General features: G+C 33.7%; 3 protein-coding genes across 7 annotated transcripts; all 3 read right to left on the reverse strand.

Moving 5' to 3' along the window:
- Window positions 1-1,519: 1,519 nt before the first annotated feature.
- Window positions 1,520-5,410, reverse strand: LOC141606476 (receptor-like protein EIX2). 2 transcript variants are annotated; one of them, XM_074425621.1, is made up of 3 exons: window positions 5,101-5,410; window positions 4,831-4,915; window positions 1,520-4,169 (listed from the first exon to the last, which is right to left on the reverse strand). In XM_074425621.1, the coding sequence occupies exon 3, from the start codon at window positions 4,142-4,144 to the stop codon at window positions 1,760-1,762; it is 2,385 nt and encodes a 794-aa protein (XP_074281722.1). In that variant the 5' UTR covers window positions 4,145-4,169; window positions 4,831-4,915; window positions 5,101-5,410; the 3' UTR covers window positions 1,520-1,759. The 2 variants fall into 2 exon arrangements, with proteins under 2 accessions (XP_074281722.1, XP_074281721.1); XM_074425620.1 differs by having other exon boundaries at window positions 1,520-4,340; window positions 4,439-4,915.
- A 6,480-nt stretch (window positions 5,411-11,890) lies between these two features.
- Window positions 11,891-14,242, reverse strand: LOC141608665 (receptor-like protein EIX2). Its single transcript, XM_074428007.1, has one exon. It carries the CDS (start codon window positions 14,240-14,242, stop codon window positions 11,891-11,893), a length of 2,352 nt encoding a protein of 783 aa, XP_074284108.1.
- Window positions 14,053-20,077, reverse strand: LOC141606477 (receptor-like protein EIX2). Of its 4 annotated transcripts, XM_074425624.1 has the most exons (5): window positions 16,575-20,077; window positions 16,091-16,282; window positions 15,254-15,319; window positions 14,542-14,643; window positions 14,053-14,183 (listed from the first exon to the last, which is right to left on the reverse strand). In XM_074425624.1, the coding sequence occupies exon 1, from the start codon at window positions 19,769-19,771 to the stop codon at window positions 16,655-16,657; it is 3,117 nt and encodes a 1,038-aa protein (XP_074281725.1). In that variant the 5' UTR covers window positions 19,772-20,077; the 3' UTR covers window positions 14,053-14,183; window positions 14,542-14,643; window positions 15,254-15,319; window positions 16,091-16,282; window positions 16,575-16,654. The 4 variants fall into 4 exon arrangements, with proteins under 4 accessions (XP_074281725.1, XP_074281723.1, XP_074281726.1 ...); XM_074425622.1 differs by lacking the exon at window positions 14,542-14,643; XM_074425625.1 differs by lacking the exons at window positions 14,053-14,183; window positions 14,542-14,643 and adding an exon at window positions 15,501-15,554 and having other exon boundaries at window positions 14,951-15,319.
- Between the last annotated feature and the right edge of the window lie 5,062 nt (window positions 20,078-25,139).

The following is a 25,139-nucleotide window of genomic DNA, read 5'->3' on the forward strand; positions in this document are numbered from 1 at the left end:
CATTTCGGGTCGGGTCAGTTATGAATCGAGAAAGCTCAGGTCATGTTCGAGTCGGGTCGAGTTAATTCGGGTTTCTGGTGATGTAGTTTGGGTCAATTTCGGGTCTCCAGTCAGCCTTTTCGGGTCATTCAGGTTGGGTTGCTTTTGCCAGGTTTACTTGGTATGTCTATTAAGATTTGAGGCGGGTATGGATAATGCATTTTTACGGTTTACAAAGTCCATATTGTTAATCCGTTTTAAACCATTTTCACATATTATCATATGTGAGATTTAAATTCAGTTCATGTTAGTAAAGTTTAAATTTGTACTCCCTCCATTCAACTCGATATTACACCTATTTCTATTTAGGCCATTTAACCCCACACTACACATTTCCAAAAATGGCAAAATAAAGGTTCATATTGTCTCAATTAGACAAGCTTATTTTAAATAAAATGCCGCTTAATGACCCACTCTAATTGGAGAAGCATATTAAGAAAGCATTTTTACTTTCCACTTGTAGACTTGTAGTACCTTTTATTATTTTTTATTAATTTTCTTAATACTTGTGCATAAAGCTTAAGTGTAACGTGAAGTTGAATAGAGGGAGTATAAGTTAAGTTTAGCTCAAGTTCAGTCAGTCCAGCTTCTATAAGTTTAGAAAAGTTAAGGTTTTATAAGTTCAGTTGAGCAAACTTAAGTACAAAAGAATACCGGACAATCTTATACTCTCTTCACTCCAATCATCTCGGGTTTGGTTTCGGATTTACCTTAATCGAGTTTAGTCGGGTTATGGGTTATCATCTAGTCGGGGTTTTGCTACATTTTCAGGTTCTGTCGTGTTGGATTTGCTTAAATTCGGGTCAAGTCGCTCGGATAGAATCAAAATTGTCAGCTCTAGATAAGATCATGTTGTCAGAAGGGAGAAACTCCAAAGCTCTAGATTAACATCCTTTATACAAAAGCTAATAGAGTCCAAATGAATTTGAGAGAGGCTTTTGGTTTAGAAGACCTGAAATAATAGAAAAATAAATTTATATTCTAAATGCTGCCTAAACTTTCATTTGAATTGATTCTCTCCATTTCTTATCAACAACTCATATTCTTTCCTGAAACGATCTAACAGTTTCAAACAAAAGTAATGGAGGATAATGTGAAAGAGAAATAATATATAAAAAAAAACTAGGAAAAATTATGTTTTACCACCTATTAGGTTCCTTTTTTTACAAATTAGCACTCATTTTGTTCATCAACTTTACAAATAACCACCTAACTTTCAGGTTTATCCACACCATTTTCACCTAACCTTTTAAACTTACAATTAAACACCGTTTCATTGTTAGAATAAAAAATGTGAGCACAAATTCATTCATCGTGATTATATAAATTATATCAACACAAATTCTCATTTGTGACGTTACTGATGCGTCACATGCTTGTAACCTCTCACAAGTTGCAAGTAGAAGGGCAAGTGGTGCAACAAGTGGGAGAGGGTTTGTAAGAGATCGCAAACTTACGACAGTCGACCACAACCGAAATGTTCTGCTAATCAAACTCTTTTATCATCATAATATAATCACGCTTCTATAACAATAATTATTGTATACCATAGTACAGACTACATCATTAGGATCCAAATTGCAACATTAGAGCATTACACTTGGTGTACAACAATGACTTGAACAATAACAATTAACAAAGACTACACGGATTAAAAAACCTGAAAGATGAAAGATAGGCTTATTGTTGGATACATCACAATATTCACACATGAATCATCTCATCTATTGTTGATCTTCGCTTTGGCCGCCTTCACCTTCAAGACAACTATCACATACAACCAGTTATAACCATCTTCGAATCGCCGGAAAAATGCATACCTCCACCTCCTATTCAACACCAAACACCCAACAACACCCCAGAAACCGGTAGCAAATCCCGACATCACTACCAGGTCCAACCCCATTTTCTTGAGCTTCTCTTTATTATTGCCATTGCTATTGTCAATCATACCGTTATCGTGCTTGTCAGCTTTGCTTTTGCACTTCTTAGGTAGAAAATCTGCACAGAGATAACGATTTCCGGCATATATTAAGGCTTGGTCAGACAGGACTTGTAGCTGATTTCCAGTCGGGATTTGTCCGGATAAATTGTTGTAGGACAGGTTAAGATGGCTTAACATAGGTATTTCACCTATGCTTGTCGGGATTCTTCCCCTCAGTTCATTCATTGACAAGTCAAGTGAGATCAATGACTTCAAACCCCCAATATTCTCGGGAATTATTCCAGATAGCTGATTATACGACAAGTTGAGATTTAACAAGCCGGTGATATTTGTCATGTCTTCAGGAATGCTACCTACCAAGTTATTGCAAGAGAGGTCTATATCCACCAAATATGGCAGCGAGCTCGTATATGTACGCTCTATTCCTTCGATTACCTCACTAATGCCACAAAAAAGATTAGACAACGATGCATTGGGTGAAGTCATGGCTGTAAGGTTACTCAAACAAAGAGGAATGGATCCCGTAAAATGATTATATACAAGGTCCATGATTTGGAGCCGAGGCAAGGAGCATATTTCCCTAGGAATTGTGCCACTAAACTTGTTTCCTCTGAGCCTAAGTATTTCGATGTTCTTCAATTTTTCGGCACTAAACCACTTGTCGATTTTGCCTGTGAGCTGATTTCCGCCAATGTCTAAAACTATCAGATTTGGGGGATTGCTGATGCACGAAGGGATCTCTCCGCTCAACATGTTGTCATTCAAATGCAAAAAAAATCCATTGGTGTTATTAAAGCAGGGAACACGTCCTTTGAGCTTGTTGTACGAGAGGCGTACAAAATTAAGAGTAGAAACTTTAGCCAAACAATTTGGAATTTCCCCGGATAAGCTATTATTTTGAATATCAAGAAAATTCAACCATATAAGTTGGCACAAAGAATCGGGGATTCGACCCTTGATTTGATTATTGGAAAGGATCAATATTTCAAGAGTCATGCCCCAGCAGTTTGGAATCACCCCTGTTAAACTATTATTTTGCATATCTAAATAATACAATAACGTAGATTGACACAAAAAATTAGGGACTGAACCCTCGATTTGATTATTGGCAACAACTAGCTTTGTCATGTTAGGCATTAAATTACCTAAACGTTCCGGAAGCGGTCCGGTGATAAAATTATTTTGCAGATATATTTCCTGAGCCTGGTTATATTTTTCAGTTTTACTGCTGTTTGAAAACAATGACCCAGAAAAAGAGTTATAAGAGAGGTCGATTATGGAAAAGTTAATGGGAAAAATAGGGGAGCCGCTAAGATTGTTGTTAGAAAGATACACAAAGTGAAGTTGTTGCATTGTATGAAACCAGCTGGGTATGTCCCCGGAGATATTTGCATTCGACAAAATGAGAGATGTTAGGTTCTTTTGAGTTTGAAGCCATGGTGGAAATTGTCCATTGATTTTGGAGTTATTAGCAAGGAAATCAAAGAGTTGGAAAGGAGGCACCCAATCAGAAGACAGGTTGAGTGTTAGCATCGTATTAGTGATTTCTAAATCATTCAAGCTTGAGAGGTTGCCAAGGTGGGGTTCAGACAAAACTGTACCTTCCAACGGATTATAGCTAATATATAAAGTTTGCAGCTTGGAAAGTTTTCCTATTGATGTTGGTATTTTGCCACTCAAGTTATTATAAGAAAGGTCCAAGTACTCCAAGTTTGATGGAAACCTAAGAGAGGATTCTATAGAGCTCAAATTGTTATAAGAAAGATCTAGGGATTCCAGATTGGTGAGGTTACCTAATTCATAGGGAACTAACCCACCAAGAGAAGCATTTGCGATAGCGAGATACCTGAGTTGCTTCATTGATCCCATAAATCTTGGGATTGAGCTAAAAGTGAAATCATTGTCGCTCAGGTCCAAGGCCTCCAGTTGTTTCAGCTGAAGCAAGTACACCAAGGACTCGAGCTTCTTCATTTTAAGGAAGTTATTAGTCCCATTGCTACGAAGATCGAGTCCGAGAATATGGCCGGTTGTGTTATCACAAACCACCCGACTCCATTCACAGCATTCATCACCTTCCCACGTAGATGAAACATCTTCGTCAAAATAGGTGAGGTTGTGCTTGAAGTTGAGGAGGGCCACTCTCTCAGAAGGTTTACACATTAATGTTGAGTTGCAGTTACAACATCTAGTATTGAAAAGGATAAATGTGTAAATCAGTAGGCAAGTTATTACTGTGTTCCCCATTGTTAGTACTCTGTACTTTGTTTAGTTTATAACAAAAAATAAGTTTGCCAGAAGACACCTTATTTCCTACTTCTTACACAAGCTGATCGACAACCTATATATAATGTACACGCTAATTTACTACGTACTTTGTATAGTTTAAAATGCAAAACAGGTTTGCGGAAGACAGCCTATAAATAATCTAGTTGCTAACGTCAATGTTGTCGTCACAGAAAAAATTAAAAAGGAATATGCAAGCAGTGGGATTTGAACCCAGGGCGTTAGGTTGGGAACCAAGGCTTTTTACCATTGAACCACAATGTCTATTGTACATTTATAAGATAACATTTACTTATCACCTATTCAGCAATATTTGGGGTAGCAAAAATCCGTCTTCTAAACCAATATTTTAAAGTTTGGGGTAGCAACCGCCACCCTTTGCTACTAGGTGGCTTCGCCCCTGGTTGTCGACTGATCGAATAAAGTAATCACCAACAAGAGCAACTCAAATCAAAAGTTGTGAATAAAGTAATCACCAACAAGAGCAACAAGACCAACTAAAAATGTTAGTCGCGATTAATGAGTGGAAATATTAGTGACGCATGGAGAAGACTTTGACTTACAATTGCAGACTTGTGAGTGGAATTATTGTGACCACTGATGACCTTATGTAGTGCTTCTGGTACTCGGCAACATATGTCTGAGGGCCTGCATAGATGTGAATTCCAGAAAACAATGGAATAATGAATATATTCATCTTAATGGATCGGAGTTAAAAATATTGAATTCCTTACATGTAGGTCTCTTATAAAACGGTTTTATAGTAACGGTTTTTCTTGATATATGTATACTAAGAAAACAGGGGAATAGGGAAAGAGAGGAGAGGAGCTCACCAAATCATTGCAATCAGAAATCCGCAAGACGAAACCCGAATTGAAGCATTCCCCCAAATTGATAAACCCTAATTAACTAATCATCATCTGTTATCATAATTATGAGCTTAAATCCGCAAGATGAACCTTGATTTTAAGCGAACCCAATTAAAACCCCTAATTTCATAAACCCTAACCCTAATTTTCAAGTACTTGTTATTCGATTGCATTTTGCTAATTTCAGGGATGAAATGGGAAACGCAATGGAGTACGGTCTACGGAGTGTTAAGGTGAGATTATCAGTCAAGACTCATCAAAGTCTTAAGACTCTGTCACATTTTCACTAATTTTTATTATTTTTATATTGTTCAGATTCATCTCACACTCACCTCAAACTCCATATATTATCAGTCAGACTCAACTCAGACTCTACTTTCTCATTTCACTTCTTTTTTTTTACAAACTTAAAAAAAAAAAAAAAACAAAAACAAAAGATACATGAGATCCATTCATTGGATAATTTCTTTTGAATGTGGGGTCAAGACTCACCCAAAGTCTTAAGTTGAGTCTTGGATTTTCAAGACTCAACTTAAGACTTTGGAAGATTATTAGTAGTCTTGAGCGAGTCTTGTCTTAAGACTTACCAAAATCTTATCTCAAGACTACCAATAAGCTTACCCTAAGACTGACATATTTGTCTTGAGATTATTAGATTAAAACGGGTCAATAGTAACTCGTTTGGATAGATGTGAGTTGTGACAAGCTTTGTATGTATTTTTAGACATTATGCTTTTGTTGGATATATCATATTTAATATGTTTTAAGTTTAAGACGGATATACCCGTTTAACCTGCAATTTGTGTTAATTTAGTGGATATAAGCAAATCGAAAATAGAATAACGCAAGCAAACCAATGGGATAACACTAATTGAAATTACTATTTATTACTAGTTTTAAACCCGTGCAAAAATGCACGGGTCGTAATAGAATTTGCAAGAATTTGCCACTTAAATTTAGACCTAGCAAATAGGTCAATCGACTTGGGTTTGGGTCGGGTCAATATTGGGTTTGCAAGAGTTTGAGTCGGGTTGGGGTTGGTCATTTTTGTTTCAGGTCATTTTCGGTTCCATTATTATCGAATAAAACGGATAATAATTAATGTGCAGCAATAAATATTCGGGTTGGGTTATATTTGATCGGGGAATTTGAGTTCGTGTCAAGCCCGAGTCTTGAGTTCGGGTGTCATGTCGGATATAGATTAAGTTATACGGGTTAGATCAGTTTTGGCAGTTCTACGTAAACTTATACCAAATACTTAACTCATCTTCGAGACGGGAATATAAACACACAATTAACATTGTTTAACACCTAAAAACTAAAGTTTAAAATATGAAAAAAAAAATATATATAAAAACCCGCATAAGAAAAATTAAAAATTAAGTGGAATTTGTGACAATGGACCCAATCACCCAAACCACCCAATTCACCCTCATATTATATTTTTGGGCTCAAACCCTCCAATTAACCCTTTACATATAACACATATTATTAATTACACAAATTCTTATTATAGACGGACACTATCCGTCTATATGTATAGACGGATACCATTTTCCCTCACAAAATACCCATTTACCATAAAGTGGGAAGCACATGGGGGTGCCCCACCTTGTCCCCCCTACCCATTTTATTAGAGGTCTTTATCCGTCTGTTCGCCCCACCCGTCTATACCAAGACCTATTGTATTAATTAATCGTCCTATATTTAAGTTTTAACCATAACCCTCTCACATTTAACTCATCACTTCTTTCTCTGAGATCTCACTCAATCTTTCATAAACCAAATCGTCTTATTTTATTTGTAATCCTAGTCTCAATCTCCCTCTCTCACAATTATCCTTCTTCTAATCCACAATAATTCATAATCAGTTCGATTTTAGCGTTCAATCGACATGAAGAAATTTAATTTAGCAAGTAATTGATGTAAAGTCATGTATATGTATTCTTTAAATAATTTAAGCCAAATTATATAAATGTTTTTTTTATCTAAAGCTTGCTAGATTTTTGTTGATTCAAATAATCCTACATGTATATAATTGATAAATTGAACCTTAATTTCTTTTAAAAAAAGATGAAATTTTGCATGAAATTAAGGTTTTCTTATAACAAAAATGCTCAGATCTGTTACATGTAGGTCTTTTTGGTTTATCTAAGTGCGGTGTTGTTTTTTGATTTTGTAAAATTTATGGTCAGAACAAATTTTACGTTGATTTTAGAAAAGAAAATAATCAAATCTACTAAATTTTAATGGTGGGTTTTTTTTACCGAGTATAAATCTAACAAAATGCCTTTTTTTAATAAACGGAATACAAATTTTAATTTTATTTATATAGAAAATATTTTTATAGACTGAATATGTTTTGTGACTGGAATCGAGTACAAATTTTATTAGAATTACGGAGTATTATACAAATTCTAGGCGGATTCATTCAGGCATATTTGATGATGGGTTAAATGGAAGAGACATAGTAATCTGAGAATATTGGTGTATTGATTTGAGAAATTAAATCACATTAAAACCCAGTCTGATGGATGGTACGAGACCTATTGAATTTTTTTCTAAATTCAAGTAGCCAATAGTAATGTCTTAAATGTTATGGTTTTGTAAATAGAAAACTACTAGTATTGGTGCTCGGCTTCGCCCAGACTACCTCTACTTATTACCATTAAATTTTTTTTTTCATTAAATAAAATTACTTAAAGTTGCATAACTCATAAATTTATCATTAATATATTTTTCTATGACATATTCGAAAATTACGATGAAATAAATTTTGAGACAAATTTACTACTCCGGCTATTAATATTTTACTCTTATTAATGAAACAATGGTAGTAACATTTCACTACTTGTCCGTAATCATTGTTACTTTCAATACTCCCCCCGTAATTATTGTTACTGTCACTACTGCCGCATTAATATTGATAATTTCACTACTCCCGTTGTTGTTTCTACCACTTTCACTAATCTCGCTGTTAATATTGTTACTTTTACCATTCAAATGAGTGATTACTATCATATAACTATCTAATGTTACTACAATTCTTTTCTTTACAGACGAAATTACTTTTACTATTTAGGCATGCAATTTTAAGAGGATTATATATTTATATAAATATATTACATATATGCATTAAATCAAATCGAATGAATTATGCAATCAATACTATATATTAAATCTAGAAACAAGGGACTTCAATGTAATTAAAGAAAGTTATACAAATTATACTATATAGTTTTAAATCACTAGCACCGTTTGATGGACCCGATTAAGGGATCTCAATTCAAATATTATATAGTTTGGGTTAAAATTAAATTATATAGAAATTTGGTAATTTTCCTAAACATTTGTAAGAGACTAAAACATGGTCAATTTTCTTAAAATAAAATAATTAATTAAGATGGTCAATTTCCTTAACATAAAATAATTAATTAAGATGTTAATTTCAAGGAGATTAAAAGAAAGAAGATGATTGATAATTTTCCTAAACATTTATAGAAGACTAGAAGATGGTCAATTTCCTTAAAATAAAATAATTAATTAGTATAAACATGCACACTTATGGTATTAATTATTATCATCATAAAATTATATATTAAATTTAAAATACATGCAATTTTATTAAACTTTATAGTTTATTAGATGTATAGAGATGTTAATTATTTAACATACAAAAATATAATATGAGTAGGTTATAAATAATTCAAGTTAGATTCCATAATATATAATACTAGTATTGGTGCCCGGCTTCGCCCGGGCTACCTCTACTTACCATTAATTTTTTTTCATTGAATAAAATTACTTAAAGTTGCATAACCCATAAATTTATCATTAATATATTTTTCTATGACATATCCTAACACTATGATGAAATAAATTTTGAGACAAATTCACTACTCCCGCTATTAATTATTTACTCTTATTACTGAGACAATAGTAATAACATTTCACTATTTGCCCGTAATCATTGTACTTTCAGTACTCCCGCCGTAATTATTATTACTGTCACTACTGCCGCATTAATATTGATAATTTCACTACTCCCATCGTAATTATTGTTACTTTCACTATTACCGCATTAATATTGATTATTTCACTACTCCCGTTGTTGTTTCTACCACTTTCACTAATCTCGCTGATAATATTGTTACTTTTACTATTCAAATGAGTGATTACTATCATATAACTATATCCAATGTTATTACAATTCTTTTCTTTACTGACAAAATTACTTCTACTACTTAGGCATGCAATTTTAAGAGGATTATTTATTTATATAAATATATTACATATATGCATTAAATCAAATCGAAAGAATTACGCAATATTATATATTATGGAATCTAACTTTAATTATTTATAACCTACTTATATTATATTTTTGTATGTTAAATAATTAACATCTATATACATCTCATAAATTATAAAGTTTAATAAAATTGCATAGATTTTAAATTTAATACATAATTTTATGATGATAATAATTAATACCATATTATACATGTTTATACTAATTAATTATTTTATTTTAAGGAAATTGACTATCTTCTAGTTTTCTATAAATATTTAGGAAAATTACCAAACATTTTCTTTCTTTTAGTCTCCTTGAAATTGACTATCTTAATTAATTATTTTATTTTAAGAAAATTGACCATGTTTAGGAAAATTACCAAGCTTTTATATAATTTAATTTTAACCCAAACTATATAATATTTGCATTGGGATCCCTTAATCGGGTCCATCATACGGTGCTAGTGATTTAAAACTATATAGTATAATTAATTTTTATAACTTTCTTTAATTACATTGAAGTCCCTTGGTTTCTGGAATTAATATATAGTATTGATTGCATAATTCTTTCGATTTGATTTAATGCATATATGTAATATATTTATATAAATATATAATCCTCTTAAAATTGCATACCTAAGTAGTAAAACTAATTATTTCGTCAGTAAAGAAAAGAATTGTAGTAACATTGGATATAGTTATATGATAGTAATCACTCATTTGAATAGTAAAAGTAACAATATTATCAGCGAGATTAGTGAAAGTGGTAGAAACAACAATGAGAAACAACGAGAGTAGTGAAATAATCAATATTAATGCGACAATAGTGAAAGTAACAATAATAACGGGAGGAATAGTGAAATTATAGTGAACTTATCAACATTAATGCGGTAGTAGTGACACTAACAACAATTACGGCGGGAGTAGTTAAATTATAGTGAAATTGTCAACTTTAATGCGACAGTAGTGACAGTAGCAATAATTACGATGAGAGTAGTGAAAGTAACAATGATTATGGGCAAGTAGTGAAATGTTATTACTATTGTTTCATTAATAAGAGTAAAATATAAATAATTAGGAAAATTACCAAGCATATGCTTTCTTTTAATCTCCTTAAAATTGACCATCTTAATTAATTATTTTATTTTAAGAAAATTGACCATCTTAATTAATTATTTTATTTTAAGGAAATTGACCATATTTTAGTCTCTTACAAATGTTTAGGAAAATTACCAAACTTCTATATAATTTAATTTTAACCCAAATTATATAATATTTGCATTGAAATCTCTTAGTCGGGTCCATCACACGGTGCTAGTAATTTAAAACTATATAATATAATTAATTTGTATAACTTTCTTTAATTACATTAAAGTCCCTTTGTTTCTGGATTTAATATATACTATTGACTGATTGATTGATATATAAACTATTGAATGTTTAAAAAAAAAGTAAAATTTTAGCATGTTAATTTTTACGTATTAAATGAGGGTAGTCATGTTATTAAAATACTCATGTAACTCCTTTCATATGTATTAATCTGCAAAACACATTGTTAATCTGCATTTGACTATTGCTTCAATTAATTAAATACATTGGTAGTTAATGGCCCTACCACTATGCAAAACACAAAAAGAAAAAACAAATGTTACTCCTAATAAATAGGGACCAATAAAAAGCCTTTAAAAAACTAATCTTTTATACTTCCTCCACTTTTTTTTGTTCACCCTATTTCTTTTTACACGCATATTAAGAAAAATTATTAAAGAATGAAAAAGTAATAAAAGAGTTATAAATTGGGTGAAAAAAATGATTAAAGAATGAAAAAGTAATAAAAGAGAATGTAAATGGGGGTGAAAAGAATGATTAAAGAATGAAAAAGACAGTCCAAATAAGGAAAGAAGAGAAATGGGGTGAAAATAAATAATTTGCCAAAAAGGGAAACGGGGTGAAAATAAAAAAGTGGAGGGAGTACTATTTAGATTGTTATATAGGAGTATATCCGAATACATGGACCAACATTATTATCTAGCGAGCGAGTATGCAGACTTACGAGTCCTTCGGGGATCTGCATTATTCTCCTTAAGGGCCCCTCTCTTTAAGTCTTCAACAAACAAACACAATTTACACACAGAGGTCCCAAATAGAGGTCCCAAGGAGTATGCAGACTTATGAGTGGGAATGTTACCTTATGTTGTGGGGGTGTCCGGCTTGGTGTATACCTAGATGTGAATTTGAAAAATGAAATTCCGACACTTTTTAAAAGCCGTGTAAAAAACGAATTTATAGTTACGGTTTTTCTTGATATACAGACTAGGAAAACTAGAGACGGACAAATCAATGAAGTTTGACTATTATCATTTGTGTGACAAAAAACCGATTAGAAGTAAAGGAAGATACAATGACAGTCGTTGAATACATCACAACATTCACACATGAACCATCTCGTCTCCTGTTGATCTTAGCTTTGCCTCACCTTCAGAGCAACTATTACATACAACCAGTTATAACCATCTTCAAGACGCCGGAAAAACAAATGCCTCCATCTCCTATTCAACACCAAACACCCAACAACACCCCAAAAGCCAGTAGCAAATCCCGACATCACAACTAGGTCGAATCCCATTTTCTTGAGCTTATCCTCATTATTGCCATTGCCCTTGTCACTCGTACCCTTAACTTGCTTGTCTGCATTGCTTTTACACTTCTTAGGCAAAAAATCCGCACAAAGATAAGGATTTCCAGCATAAATCGAGGCTTGGTCAGATAGGGTTTGTAGTTGATTGCCAGTTGGGATTTGGCCTGATAAATTGTTGTAGGATAAGTTAAGATGGCTCAAGCTATATAGTTCAGTTATGCTTCTTGGGATACTTCCCTTAATATTATTCTTTGACAAGTCAAGTGAGATCATTGACTTCAAACCCCCAATATTTGCGGGGATGGTTCCTGATAGTTGATTATACGACAAATTGAGGCTCAATAAGCCGGAGATCTTTGTCATGTCATCAGGAATGACACCCACCAGGTTATTACTAGAGAGGTCTATATCCACCAAATATGGTAGTGTGCTCGTATATGCACGCTCTATACCTTGAATTACCTCACTAATACCCTCGTTTCTATCGGTAATTTGGGATGTATTAGGTGAAGTCATGGCTGTAAGGTTACTTAAACAACTAGGAATGGATCCTCTAAAATGGTTATGTCCAAGGTCCATGATTTGGAGCTGAGGCAAGGAGCATATCTGCCTAGGAATAGTGCCACTAAATTGATTTTCCCTAAGCCTAAGTATTTGCAGATCCTTAAATTTTTCGGCAGTAAACCACTTGTTCATTTTACCTGATAGCTGGTTTCCCCCAATGTCTAAAATTTGCATATTTGTGAGATCGCTCAAGCATGAAGGTATCTCTCCGCTCAACATGTTGTCATTCAAATGCAAAAAAGTATCCTCGGCAAGACCCAAATTGTAGGAATCTCTATTATTAAAGCAGGGAATATGTCCTTTGAGCTTGTTATATGAGAGATTTATATACGAAAGTGTTGAAACATTGGCCCAACAATTTGGAATTACCCCGGAAAGGCTATTATTTTGAATATTTAAAGCATGCAATGCCGTAAGTTGGCACAAAGAAATAGGCACTGGACCACTAAGTTGATTATTGGAAAGGATTAGGCCTTCCAAGTAAGGCATAATGTCACCTAAACCTTTCGGTAACGGCCCGAAGATAAAATTATTTGAGAGATTTAATGAGATCGCCTGAAAATATACTTCTGTTTGACTGCCATTTGACAAAAATTCCGAAGACAGAGAGTTGTTAGAGAGGGACAATATGGAAAAGTTGATGGGGAAAGTAACTGACCCTGTAAGTTTGTTGTTAGAAAGATCGACATAGTCAAGTTGTTGCATTGTATGAAACCATCTAGGTATGATCCCGGAAATATTTGCATTAGACAAAATGAGCAATGATAGGGACTTTTGTGTTTGAAGCCATGGAGGAAACTGACCGTTGATTTTGCAGGAATTGGCTTCAAATGATTGAAGTTGGAATGGAGGTATCCAATCAGAAGACAGGTTGAGTGTTAGCATCGTATCAGACATGTCTATATCTGTCAAGCTTGAGAGGTTAGCAAAGTCGGGTTCAGACAAAACTGTACCTTCCAACGGATTATTAAATAGAGCTAAAGACTCCAAGTTTGATGGAAATTTAAGAGAGGATGCTATAGAGCTCAGATTGTTTTCAGAAAGACCTAGTTTCGTTAAATTTGACAGCTTCCCTAACGATGCTGGAATCTCACCCAATAACATGTTATAACCAAGATCAAGGACTTGAAGGTTAGTGAGATTACCTAATTCATAGGGAACTAACCCACCAACAGAAGCAAATGAGAGATCGAGATACCTGAGTTTTTTCATTGAACCCATAAAATTCGGGATTAAGCTATAACTGAAGTTATTGTAGCTCAGGTCCAACCTCTCCAGTTGTTTCAGCTCAAGCAAATACACCAAACAGTGGAGCTTCCCCGATATTATGTAATTGGTCTCGTTTCCATAAAGATCAAGCTCTAGAACATGGCCGGTTGTGTTCTCACAAAACACCCGTTTCCATTGGCAGCATTCCTCACCTTCCCAAGAAGATGAAACATCTTTGTCGAAATAGGTGAGGTTGTGCTTGAAGTTGAGCAGAGCCGCTCTTTCAGAAGGTTTACACCTCAAGGATGTATTGTTGGACGAATTCACTTTGCAGCTACACCATCTAGTATTGAAAAATATAAATGTGTAAATCAGTAGGCAAGTTATTAATGTATTCCCCATTGTTCTGAACGAATGTAGTATACGGATTATATTTTTGTTTAGTTTATAGCAGCAAACAGTACTAAATGGCAATAGTCAATACTGGAGTACTATTCTATCTCTTCAAACTTCAACAAAGGGGGCTTTCAAGTTTATAACTGCAACTAACCATCTTATGTTCAGACTTCGAAGTCTTCTCCGATTCACAAAAACAAACGAGTGAATTGTCAACTTAAGAGTCTTAAACTAACCAAGATTGCGACAGCTGAGGATGACTTTAGCTAAAAAATATGTGATGAAGATTTAATGAACCATCTTACCTTGACAACAGTAAACTGGTCGGGCTTCCATACCATGTAAACTGAAGCAGCAACCGGACAGTGCCATTGTTGATGCAATCGTAATCAGCTTATTTGTATTTTCTAATAATAAGGCAAGACTAAGCCACATTCAACCCCCTTACCATCTTGTATTGAAAAAGATGAATATGTAAATCAGCAATGAAATTATTATTATGTTTCCCATTGCTATATCGAAACAGTGGTAAACTGGTAATGGCAATACAAGTTTGTGGAAGACACAAACTTATGGATTGAATAACTATAACAGCATCACCTACCCCAGGGCCCAGACCCAATAGCTCATTCAAACAAAAACCAACTAAATGAGGTTGAAATGTTGAATGTTTGACCAAAAATGTAAAATCATGCATCAAAAGGCAATGCTGTATTAAATATGATAGAATGAATATTGTGTGAGACCGTTTCACGTCAATTATTGTGTGAGACCATTTATGATACAAAACAAGTTTGCGAAAGATAGCCTATAAATAATCTAGTTGCTAACGTGTAACGTCAATATTATATTGACATCTGATCGAATTATTATACTTTATGTCAAAAATTAAGAATAAACTAATCACCAGCAATAGCAACAAGCCACCTAAAAATTTTAGTCGCAATTAAAAAACAAGTATTTCAGGAGAATTGCGAGTGGAAATATTAGCGACGTATGGAGACGACTTTGACTTACAATTGCAGGACTTGTGAGTTGAATTATGAGACGACTGATGACCCCGGCAACATACTTTTGAGGTTCCTGCATAAATGTGAATTCCAGAAAACAAAGTAATTAATAAATATAATCATCCTAATGGATCCGAGTTAAAAATATAGAATTAGTTATGAGTAAGTCTCTTATAAAACGGTTTTATAGTAACGGGCTTTGTTGATGTATGTATACTGAGAAAACAGGGGAGTGGGGAAAGAGAGGAGCTCACCAAATAATTCCAATCAAAAGTCCGCAAGACGAAACCCAATTTGAAGCATTCCCCCTAATTTCATAAACCCTAACTAATCATCATTTGTTATCATCATTATGAGCTTAAATCCGCCGGATGAAACTCGATTTTAAGCGAAAGCAACTAAAACCCCCAATTCCATAAACCCTAACCCCTGATTTTGAAGCTGATTTCTGATAGTACGGCTCCAAGTAAAGTACTCGTATTGTAAATAAAAGGGAAATGTTTGTGTGGTCAAAAATCAACTGCATGTGGGATCATGTATATTGTGTAGTCCAAATTAATTCTTTTAATTCTTGGGCAAAAAATAAAAGGGAACAACATAGAAAATTGGAGGGAGTATTATACAAAAAGTGCCTTATAAAATAGAAGACGATTTATTTAAGAAAAATTTGTGCTCCCTTATACCAAATTTCTGTGTCCGTCCCTGCCCATACGCATTAACTCCTTGTCAAAAGGGAACTTCTATGATCATGATTTGGATTCTAGAACTTGTTAACATACATTACCCAAGTAAAGTACTCGTATTGTAAAGAAACTTGGCAAAAAATATATATATATATACTTACAATAAACTTGTTCATATTTCAGGTTCCTTTGTGTACTCCTGCTTATATCACCTTCCTCCTGATGTTATGGCTATGCCCTCCATGGTCCATCTCATACACTCTTTCTCGACGCAAAATTTCCCATTGTTCGGGCTCTCCCATCCGACGCAAACTTACATAGCTTGATACCATCGTTTAATTTGTTTTGATTTTCTGCTAATTGAAATTAGTAATTTTTATAATTGGCACAAGAGAACATTTTCATCAAATAAGTCGGTTAGGAAATAATATACCTTCCATTCTATTAAAATACTTTTTAGTCGTAGTACAACATTACTTATATAGTTCCACAAATTCTAGAATAAGAGTGATTTTATACAGATGGACCAGCTTAAATTGTGAGACTGACCCACACAATAATCACATTAAGAGTGCAACAAGCCACCGAAAATGTTTGGTGAAATAAGCAAATATAAAAGAAGATAAAATGAGCCAATACAATCACTACAATAACAGGACTCCATAAATGACAAGAATGCTAATCACTTTGTTGGATAAACAAACTGCATTAACACGAGAGCCGCCTCATTCTCCTCTCTTCATCTTAGCTTTGAGCACCCTCACCTTCAGAACAACTATCACATACAACCAGTTATAACCATCTTCAAGACGCCGGAAAAACTCATGCCTCCACCTACTATTTAACACCAAACACCCAACAACACCCCAAAAACCAGTAGCAAATCCCGACACCACAACCAGGTCGAATCCCATTTTCTTGAGCTTCTTCTCCTTATCGCCATTGCCTTTATCCCTTGTACCCTTTCCTAGTTCGTCGGCTTTGCTTTTGCACTTTCTAGGCAGAAAATCCCCACAAAGATAGGGATTTCCGGCATAAACGGAGGCTTGATCAGAAAGGGTTTGTAGCTGGTTGCCAGTCGGGATTTCGCCTGATAAATTGTTGTAGGACAAGTTGAGGTGGCTCAATTTGTATAGTTGACCCATGCTAGTTGGGATAGTTCCCCTAAGTTTATTATTTGACAAGTCTAGTGCGATCAATGACTTCAAACCCCCAATATTCTCAGGAATCGTTCCAGATAACTTATTACACGACAAGTTGAGACTCAACAAGCCGGAGAGCTTTGTTATGTCATCAGGAATGCTACCCACCAAGTTATTACATGAGAGGTCTATATCCACCAAATACGCTACTGAGCTTGTATATGTACGCTCAATTCCTTGATATACCTCACTAACGTCACTCAAATAAGGAATTATTGAATCATTAGGTGAAGTCATAGCTGTAAGGTTACTTAAACAACGAGGAATGTATCCCGTAAACTGGTTATTTCCAAGGTCCAAGAGTTGGAGCTGAGGTAAGGAGCATATCTGCCAAGGAATAGTGCCACTAAACTTGTTACCTTTGAGCCGAAGTATTTTGAGTTCGCTCAAATTTTCGGCTCTAAACCACTTGTTCATTTTGCCTGAGAGCTGGTTTCCACCAATGTCTAAAATTTGCAGATTTGGAAGATCACTCAAGCATGAAGGTATCTCTCCGCTCAACATGTTATCATTCAAATGCAAATAAAATTGAACACCCAACCCAAACTTGAAGGAATCTCTGTTATTAAAGCAGGGAATATGTCCTTTGAGCTTGTTGTATGAGAGACTTACATACAAAAGGGTTGAAATATTGGCCCAGCAATTTGGAATAACCCCTGATAAGCGATTATTTTGAATATCCAAATTACTCAATGACGTAAGTTGACACAAAGACCTTGGGATTGGACCAGTGATTTGATTATTTGCAAGGAGCAGGAGTTCCAAGTTAGGCATTATATGACCTAAATTTTCTGGAAGCGGCCCAGCGATGGAATTATTTGTGAGATCTATTCTGTTAGCTTGAAGATATACTTCTGTTTTTCTGTCATTTAACACAAAATCCCCGGACAAAGAATTATTAGAGAGGTCGATTATGTAAAAGTTAATGGGCAAAATAGGAGACCCGCTAAGATTGTTGTTAGAAAGATCCACATAGTCGATTAGTTGCATTGTATGAAACCATCTTGGCATCTCTCCGGAGATATTTGCATTAGACAAAGTGAGACTTGATAGGTTCTTTTGAGTTAGAAGCCATGGAGGAAATCTTCCGTTAATTTTGCAGTTTACGGCTGAGAATAATTGAAGTTGAAATGGAGGCACCCATTCAGAAGACAGGTTCAGTGTTAGCAAGGTATCGTCTATGTTTAAATATGTCAAGCTTGAGAGGTTACTAAAGTGGGGTTCAGAGAGAAACACTCCTTCCAATGGATTCCCGTCAATAGATAACCTTTTCAGCTTGGAAAGTTGTCCTATTGATGTTGGTATTTTGCCACTCAACCGATTACCACCAAGACTTAAGGTCTCCAAGTTTGATGGAAAACTGTAAAAGGATGCTACAGAAGTCAAATTATTTGCGCTAAGATCTAGCTCCTTCAAATTTGATAGCATCCCTAAAGATACTGGAATCTCCCCTGATAACATGTTATTAAAGAGATCAAGTGTCCTTAAAGATGATAGCTTCCCTATAGATGCTGGAATCTCACCCGATAACTTGTTCAAAGAAAGACTGATTGATTTAAGACTCCTAAAATCCTCTCCTAGCCATCCAGGAATATAACCAGTAAGAGAGCCGCTCTTAATGGATAAATCCTCTAAATCATAATGGTTGAAGCAATTGTTGGATAAGTTTTGACGTTGTTGCAAAAAGTTGCCTTGAAGATCATTACTGGACAAGTCTAATGATCTCAAAGTACACAAGTTGTGTACAAGACCCCAGAGATTCCTCGAATCATTGCCATGAAAATTAAATTGCGGGAGGTGAATGCTGTCTAAAAGGTTAAGGTGTTCAAGAGATGTTAGATTTTGAAGTATACGGAGTATATCTTCACTGAGGTTGTTTGTACTTAGATCTAAATAGCTGATTGGAGGAAGGTGAGCAGGAGTTGAGGAGTTTTTGTGAACAGCTTTATAAAGAGTCAGTCCACAATTAGACAAATATAACTCCCTGATATAAGGGAGCGGTCCAATTAACGACTCAATCCAATCATGTGAATAACTCATATTCACATGATTCATGTTCAAGTAGCGCAGTTCTCTTAGACCAGAAACCCAACCTAAATTATCTACGACAATCTCATAATCACTTAACCAATCACTTCGCATATCGAGGACTTGCAGGTTAGTGAGGTTACCGAAATCATAAGGAACTAACCCGCCAAAAGAAGCAAATGAGAGATTGAGATACCTGAGTTGCTTCATCGAACCCATAAACCTCGGAATTGATCTATGACCAAAGTCATTAAAGCTCAGGTCCAAGCTCTCTAGTTGTTTTAGCTCAAGCAAATACACCAAAGACTCGAGCTTCTCCATTTTAATCAAGTTATTAGTGTCGTCTCCACTAAGATTGAGCTTTAGAATACGGCCAGTTGTTTTATCACAACCCACTCGCCTCCAATTGCAGCATTCCTCACCTTGCCACGAAGATGAAACATCTTTGTCGAAAAAGGTGAGGTTCTGCTTGAAGTTGAGTAAGGCCGCTCTTTCAGAAGGTATACACCTCAAGGCTGAGTTGTTGGGTGAGTTTCCATTGCAGTGACACCATCTTGGATTGAGAAAGATAAATGTACAAAACAGTAGGCAACTGATTACAATATTCCCCATTGTTCTGAAGCTATGATGGTAATATTTACGAGTATTTAGTATTTTATTTGATTTATAATTCAAAACAAGTTTGTGAAAGACAAGCTAAGAAACAATCTATATATAGTGTGTATATAAACTAACATCATTCGCCTCAAATAATTATCGATTCATATGTTATTACTCCGTATTATTGTTATTTTCCGACTCGAAATGATTATATTTAGTGAAAAGTCATGGGGTCGAAAACACGCAGCAAAAGAAATACAGAAAAAGAGGTCCCAGTGAGTGAGAAGCATTATTCTTCCAATGTGGGTGCCTCTCCTAAACTAACTAACTAACAAACAAACAAACATAGTTTAAGGTTTATGGATGGAAATGTTACCTTATCTTGTAGGGTGTCCCGCAAATACGTCTAAGGTTTGGGCATCCATGTGAAGTTCAATTAGCAGTTAAAACTAAACCACACGATTACCAATGATAATAACTTGACTTAAATTATGTAAAATGATTGATGCCTTATGTCTAAGGTTTCCTTCGTCGACGTCAATTTGATTAAACAGAATAACATATACAGAGTAGAGTAGACGAGTAAGTCTCTTATAAAACGGTTTTATAGCAATACGAGTAGGAAAACAAGAGAACAGGGAAAGAAAGGAGCTCACCAAATTCATTTGAAGCACACAGAAACCCGATTCGCAAGATGAAACTTGAATTAATCATCATTCTCAACCTTGAATTCGCAAGATGAAACCCGATTTAATTTGATAAACCCTAACTCCTGAATCAATCAATCTAATGTTGGAAATTTCAAGCTGATTTCCGATTGTACAACTCCACTGCTTACTTGATTGCATTTTGTTACTAATTTGGTGTACGGATTTCAATTTAATTCAAGTTTGGGAGATGATCATCATCATTTACACTTTCTTATTTCGGTAAAAATTGGGGGAAATCTGGGTTTGTTTTTGGGATTTTTTATAAGGTAACCCTGTGTTTTGGCGAATTCTACAATATAACCCTATTTTTAATTTGACTCCAAATGATAACCCTGTAGTCTATATAAACTAATTAACGTGACACTAATCTTTGCTTCCGTCAAATTTAAACGTTAGTTTGGCTGATGTGTGTTATATCTTATGTTGACATGGCAAAGCTAGATGAGTCACTAATGACAACCATTGACACGTAAATTGAAATGAAATGAAATCCCCAATACACCCTTTTTACTTTGATGATCATAAACCCTTCACATACCCCCTGTTTCTCCAAATAACATTAACCCAAAATTCATCGTTTCATCAACCGTCCCTTTAATCGACAACCTTGAATTTTCTTCCATCAGTGAGGCTTAACGGGTATTCAATAATCTCCTTTTCTTTTTCTGTGTAAATAACACTATATTGGTTAACTTGTATTATTTGGTGTTGTTCTTTGTTAATTGTTGTAATTTTTGGCCAAGATGAAAACTTTTAAGTGTAAAGATTCGTACTTTTCATATTATACTAACATCGATAATCGAGGATGCCAAACCCATTACAAAAAAATGATGTTAATTGTTTGGTCTTAAATGGTTAGTTAAGTTTTGCGTATTAAATTGGAAAATGAATGTGAATTGTGGAATACCAGTGATTTCATTTAGGTGTTCTAGTGCTTGCTGTATTTCGCATATTTGTATACTCCAATCCTTATTCAACTTGGACAAGCAACATTGGATGACTTAGAAGCAGCAGTTGTGGAAGTACATCATCTCAACAACCAAGTAAATGAAGGAAGATAAAGGCCGCCTCTGATGCATGCTAAAGAAAAGATTGTCAAAAAGAAGGGAATACCTCTGTTTTTTTTTGTTGTTTCATCAGCGACTTTGTATGGTTTATTTTGTTTTGATGAGAAACCTCTGCTATCTCTATTTTGCTGCTTTCGCAAGACGAAGGGAATAGCTTGCTTTTTTTTTGTGTGATGAAAGTATGAAACACATAAGTCTAAACTTTGCCAATATATAAAATGTGTTCAAATGCTTGTTTCATCAGTTGATTCTTGTTTCATCAAGTTTGCTTTTCATTTCATTTTTGTAGAAATGTTCAGTTACATTAATCATCAAGGTTAGCAAAATGGTTTTAGCAAAAGAATAATGAATGAAGTAGAGGATGGAAAATAAATAAGTCAAAAAAGAGAAGCGGAGAAAAAAATAGATGAAGAGAAGTGTCAGCATAAGGGTTTTAGGCTTTTAGTAAAATAATAAGCAAAAAGGAGGGAGATGTAAATAGATCCATGTCGGCATAAGAAGTTAAGACACATCAATTTAACGTCAAAATTTGACAGATTGCAAAGTCAAGGTCATGCTTATTAGTTTTTATAGACTACAGGGTTACCATATAGTCTCACATTAAAAATAAGGTTATACGGTAGCATGCGCGAAAACACGGGGTTACCATATAGAAAATCCCTTTGTTTTTTTAGGAGTGTCATGTGTTTTGTGTGGGGATTTTAAGATTCTCCGGATGTGAAAAAAAAAAAAAAAAACTCCATATTATAATGTCAAAGCTCATTTATTTTTTCCACATGTTTTTTCTTTTCCATAGTTAGTAAATTAACCCCATAATTTATGAACTATGTGTAAATTAGCCCCTTAAATTTCACTTGTAGCAAATTAGCCCATAACTTTCCAAAAATATGCAATTAAGCGCAAATCAAGTTTTTTACCATTTTTTTTAACTAAAACCTATATTTTCTATTATAAAAACTACTAGTTTTAAACCCGTGCAAAATTGCACGGGTATGTATTTGGGCCGGTATTATTGTTTTTTGATGAATTTTTTGTTTTTGCATTTCTATTGTAATTATCTATTTGGTCTAACTCAGTGATCTACATAATTAATGTTTACACTTGTTTCAAATACGTATTCACATACAATGGTTTAAGAGGAAATAACGTAATATACTGTTGTAAATAAAATTTGCATATTAAAAAACTTTACACCCCGAAAAAAGAAATATAATTTAATAATCTACTTTAACATATGCAAATTATTCTAAAAATTGAAAAATTTCATGATAGAATACATTAGTAGTCGTAGTAGAAGTACGCATATCTCAATCACAAATTAGAATTTTCAAGTCTTCTTTTCGGGACGACCTCATTGAAACCAACACAAACCGAGTAAACTAATATAGGCCGACTACATTAGTTATATGGGCCGAACAATGTATAACCACAAAATGGCCCATTCGTTTTTTATATATAAAAAACAGCCCATCACACAACTCACACTCTCTCCTATATGAATCACTCTAATTTTCAACTCTAACCTAACCCTAATCCTCATTTCCGCCTCCTTCATCACTCATTCTCGCCTCCTTCATCATCAACACACCCTCATTTCCGCGCCCTCATCAACACTCTCTCAACTCCGCACCATCCCTCATCCACACTCTCATTTGCCTCCTCCCTCATCAATTTTCCGCCGCCCTCATGCACCCTTTTATCGTGTAAGATGAAAATGACGGGGTGAAAACGTGCAAGGCAATCGAGATGAAGACAATGACAGTACAATCGTATACTCGGCCTTTTTTTCGATTTTTCATGACATGCAAATTATTTTTCTTGCATTTTTTGGTGTTTTTTTTTATTAAGTTGTTATGCATTTTTACAATAAAAACAATCAGATCTAAGTGATTATGGATAGGGTTAGTAATTTAATCTTTAAGTTTTTTAATAATAACATGCAATATCCGTATTTCAGACATAACATCTTCAAAATAAGATCCTATTTTGTACCAAATAAATAAGGCCTACATTACTTTCAATATATCATTTTTTTGTGTATTTTTTTTTTTATTATTTATTATATTCGAACTCCAAAAAGGATTAAATTTATGATAAACTTACTCATTTTAATTTTGTTGTTAATTTAAAACAAAACATTCGATTTTTTACAAATTTTTTTGGAGATATTAATGCTTCAATAGGCAGATCTGATATATTATTGTTCCTTTGTATTTGTTAATAAATTGAAATGCATTTTTATCACAAAATATTTCATTTTAAGTGGAAAAATTCGTAGATTTATCATTTACATACACATTTTAATTTATATTTCAATTTAAAACAAAAAATATTCGACTTATATAAATTTTATTGAGCTTCTAATGCACTTAATACTCAGATCTGAGTTATCATTATTCATTGGTAATTACTTTTTTTTTTAACATATGGAATTTCTAATTAATTAATTTAAATAATAGGGCATTTTGCTTGTAATTTTAATAAATTGATTTATGAAATGTTATAATTTCATAAATTGATTTATGAAATTAATTAATCTCGGCCTCTCGGGTTGTAGTTGACCCGAAATAAATGACTCAATTTCAATTTACTGCGCAAGGTAAAATTATTCATAACAAAAATACTTGTTATTCATTTTGTAATTCATTCTCGATGTATTTTCGATTCGTATATAAGTGTAATTTTTTCCTGAAATTATGTAATTTTATTGTGTAATTTTGGTTTAGTAATTATGTAATTCAATTACGGTAACTCGCTTTTGTAATTAATTCTGCGTAAATGTTATTCATTTTCTTAACACGGAATGTATAAAATTTTATCATAATATTAATTTGAAGAAGTATTCCGTAAGATGACTTTATATAATTTGTTGCGAGACGGATTTAAGCGCATGCTTTGAAAGACGGATATCTTAGTAATTAAATACGTTGCACACACATGGGTCCCACCATAATCTCGATTTTCGAAAAAAAAAAAAGAAAAAAGAAAATGTATTAATGACGTGGCGCGCTCTCTGATGAGTATTGTCTTCTGCTTTTATATAGATAAGATTATAAATATATTTCTTAAATAATTAAATATACTATTTACATATTCAACGAAAAATGCGAACCAATTTTAATATAAACAAAAATTTGGTCATGTCACTTTTCGTTGTAACATCATTAACAAGTCTCATATTAGGAACATTTTTCGTCAAAATAATTTTAAAAAATATTTGAACATGTTTTTTTAATAAACAAGAATTTTAGGATTAAAATCTAATCAATAATTTTGATTTTCAATAATAGTAAAATATTTAATTAACAAATTTAATTCTTAAAAATAAGATATGTGGTTAATTGCACATTAAGAGAAATTTATGGGTTTGATTTGCTACATTTATAAGTTAAGAGGCTTGATTGCACATAGTTTCAAACTTATGGGAGTGATTTGCTATATTTCTCTAATATTTTTTACACCAAACTTTTTATTTTCTACCCTTTACTAAAAAACACATCAACTTAATTCTCTCACCTTGCATTGTGTCTATTGTTAAAATCTTAACCTTCTCCAACCTCAAAATTCTTCAATTATGAACGATTACTTAAATGAAGAGCATGT

This window comes from Silene latifolia, chromosome 10 (genome assembly GCF_048544455.1).
Source record: "Silene latifolia isolate original U9 population chromosome 10, ASM4854445v1, whole genome shotgun sequence".
Taxonomy (NCBI): domain Eukaryota; kingdom Viridiplantae; phylum Streptophyta; class Magnoliopsida; order Caryophyllales; family Caryophyllaceae; genus Silene; species Silene latifolia.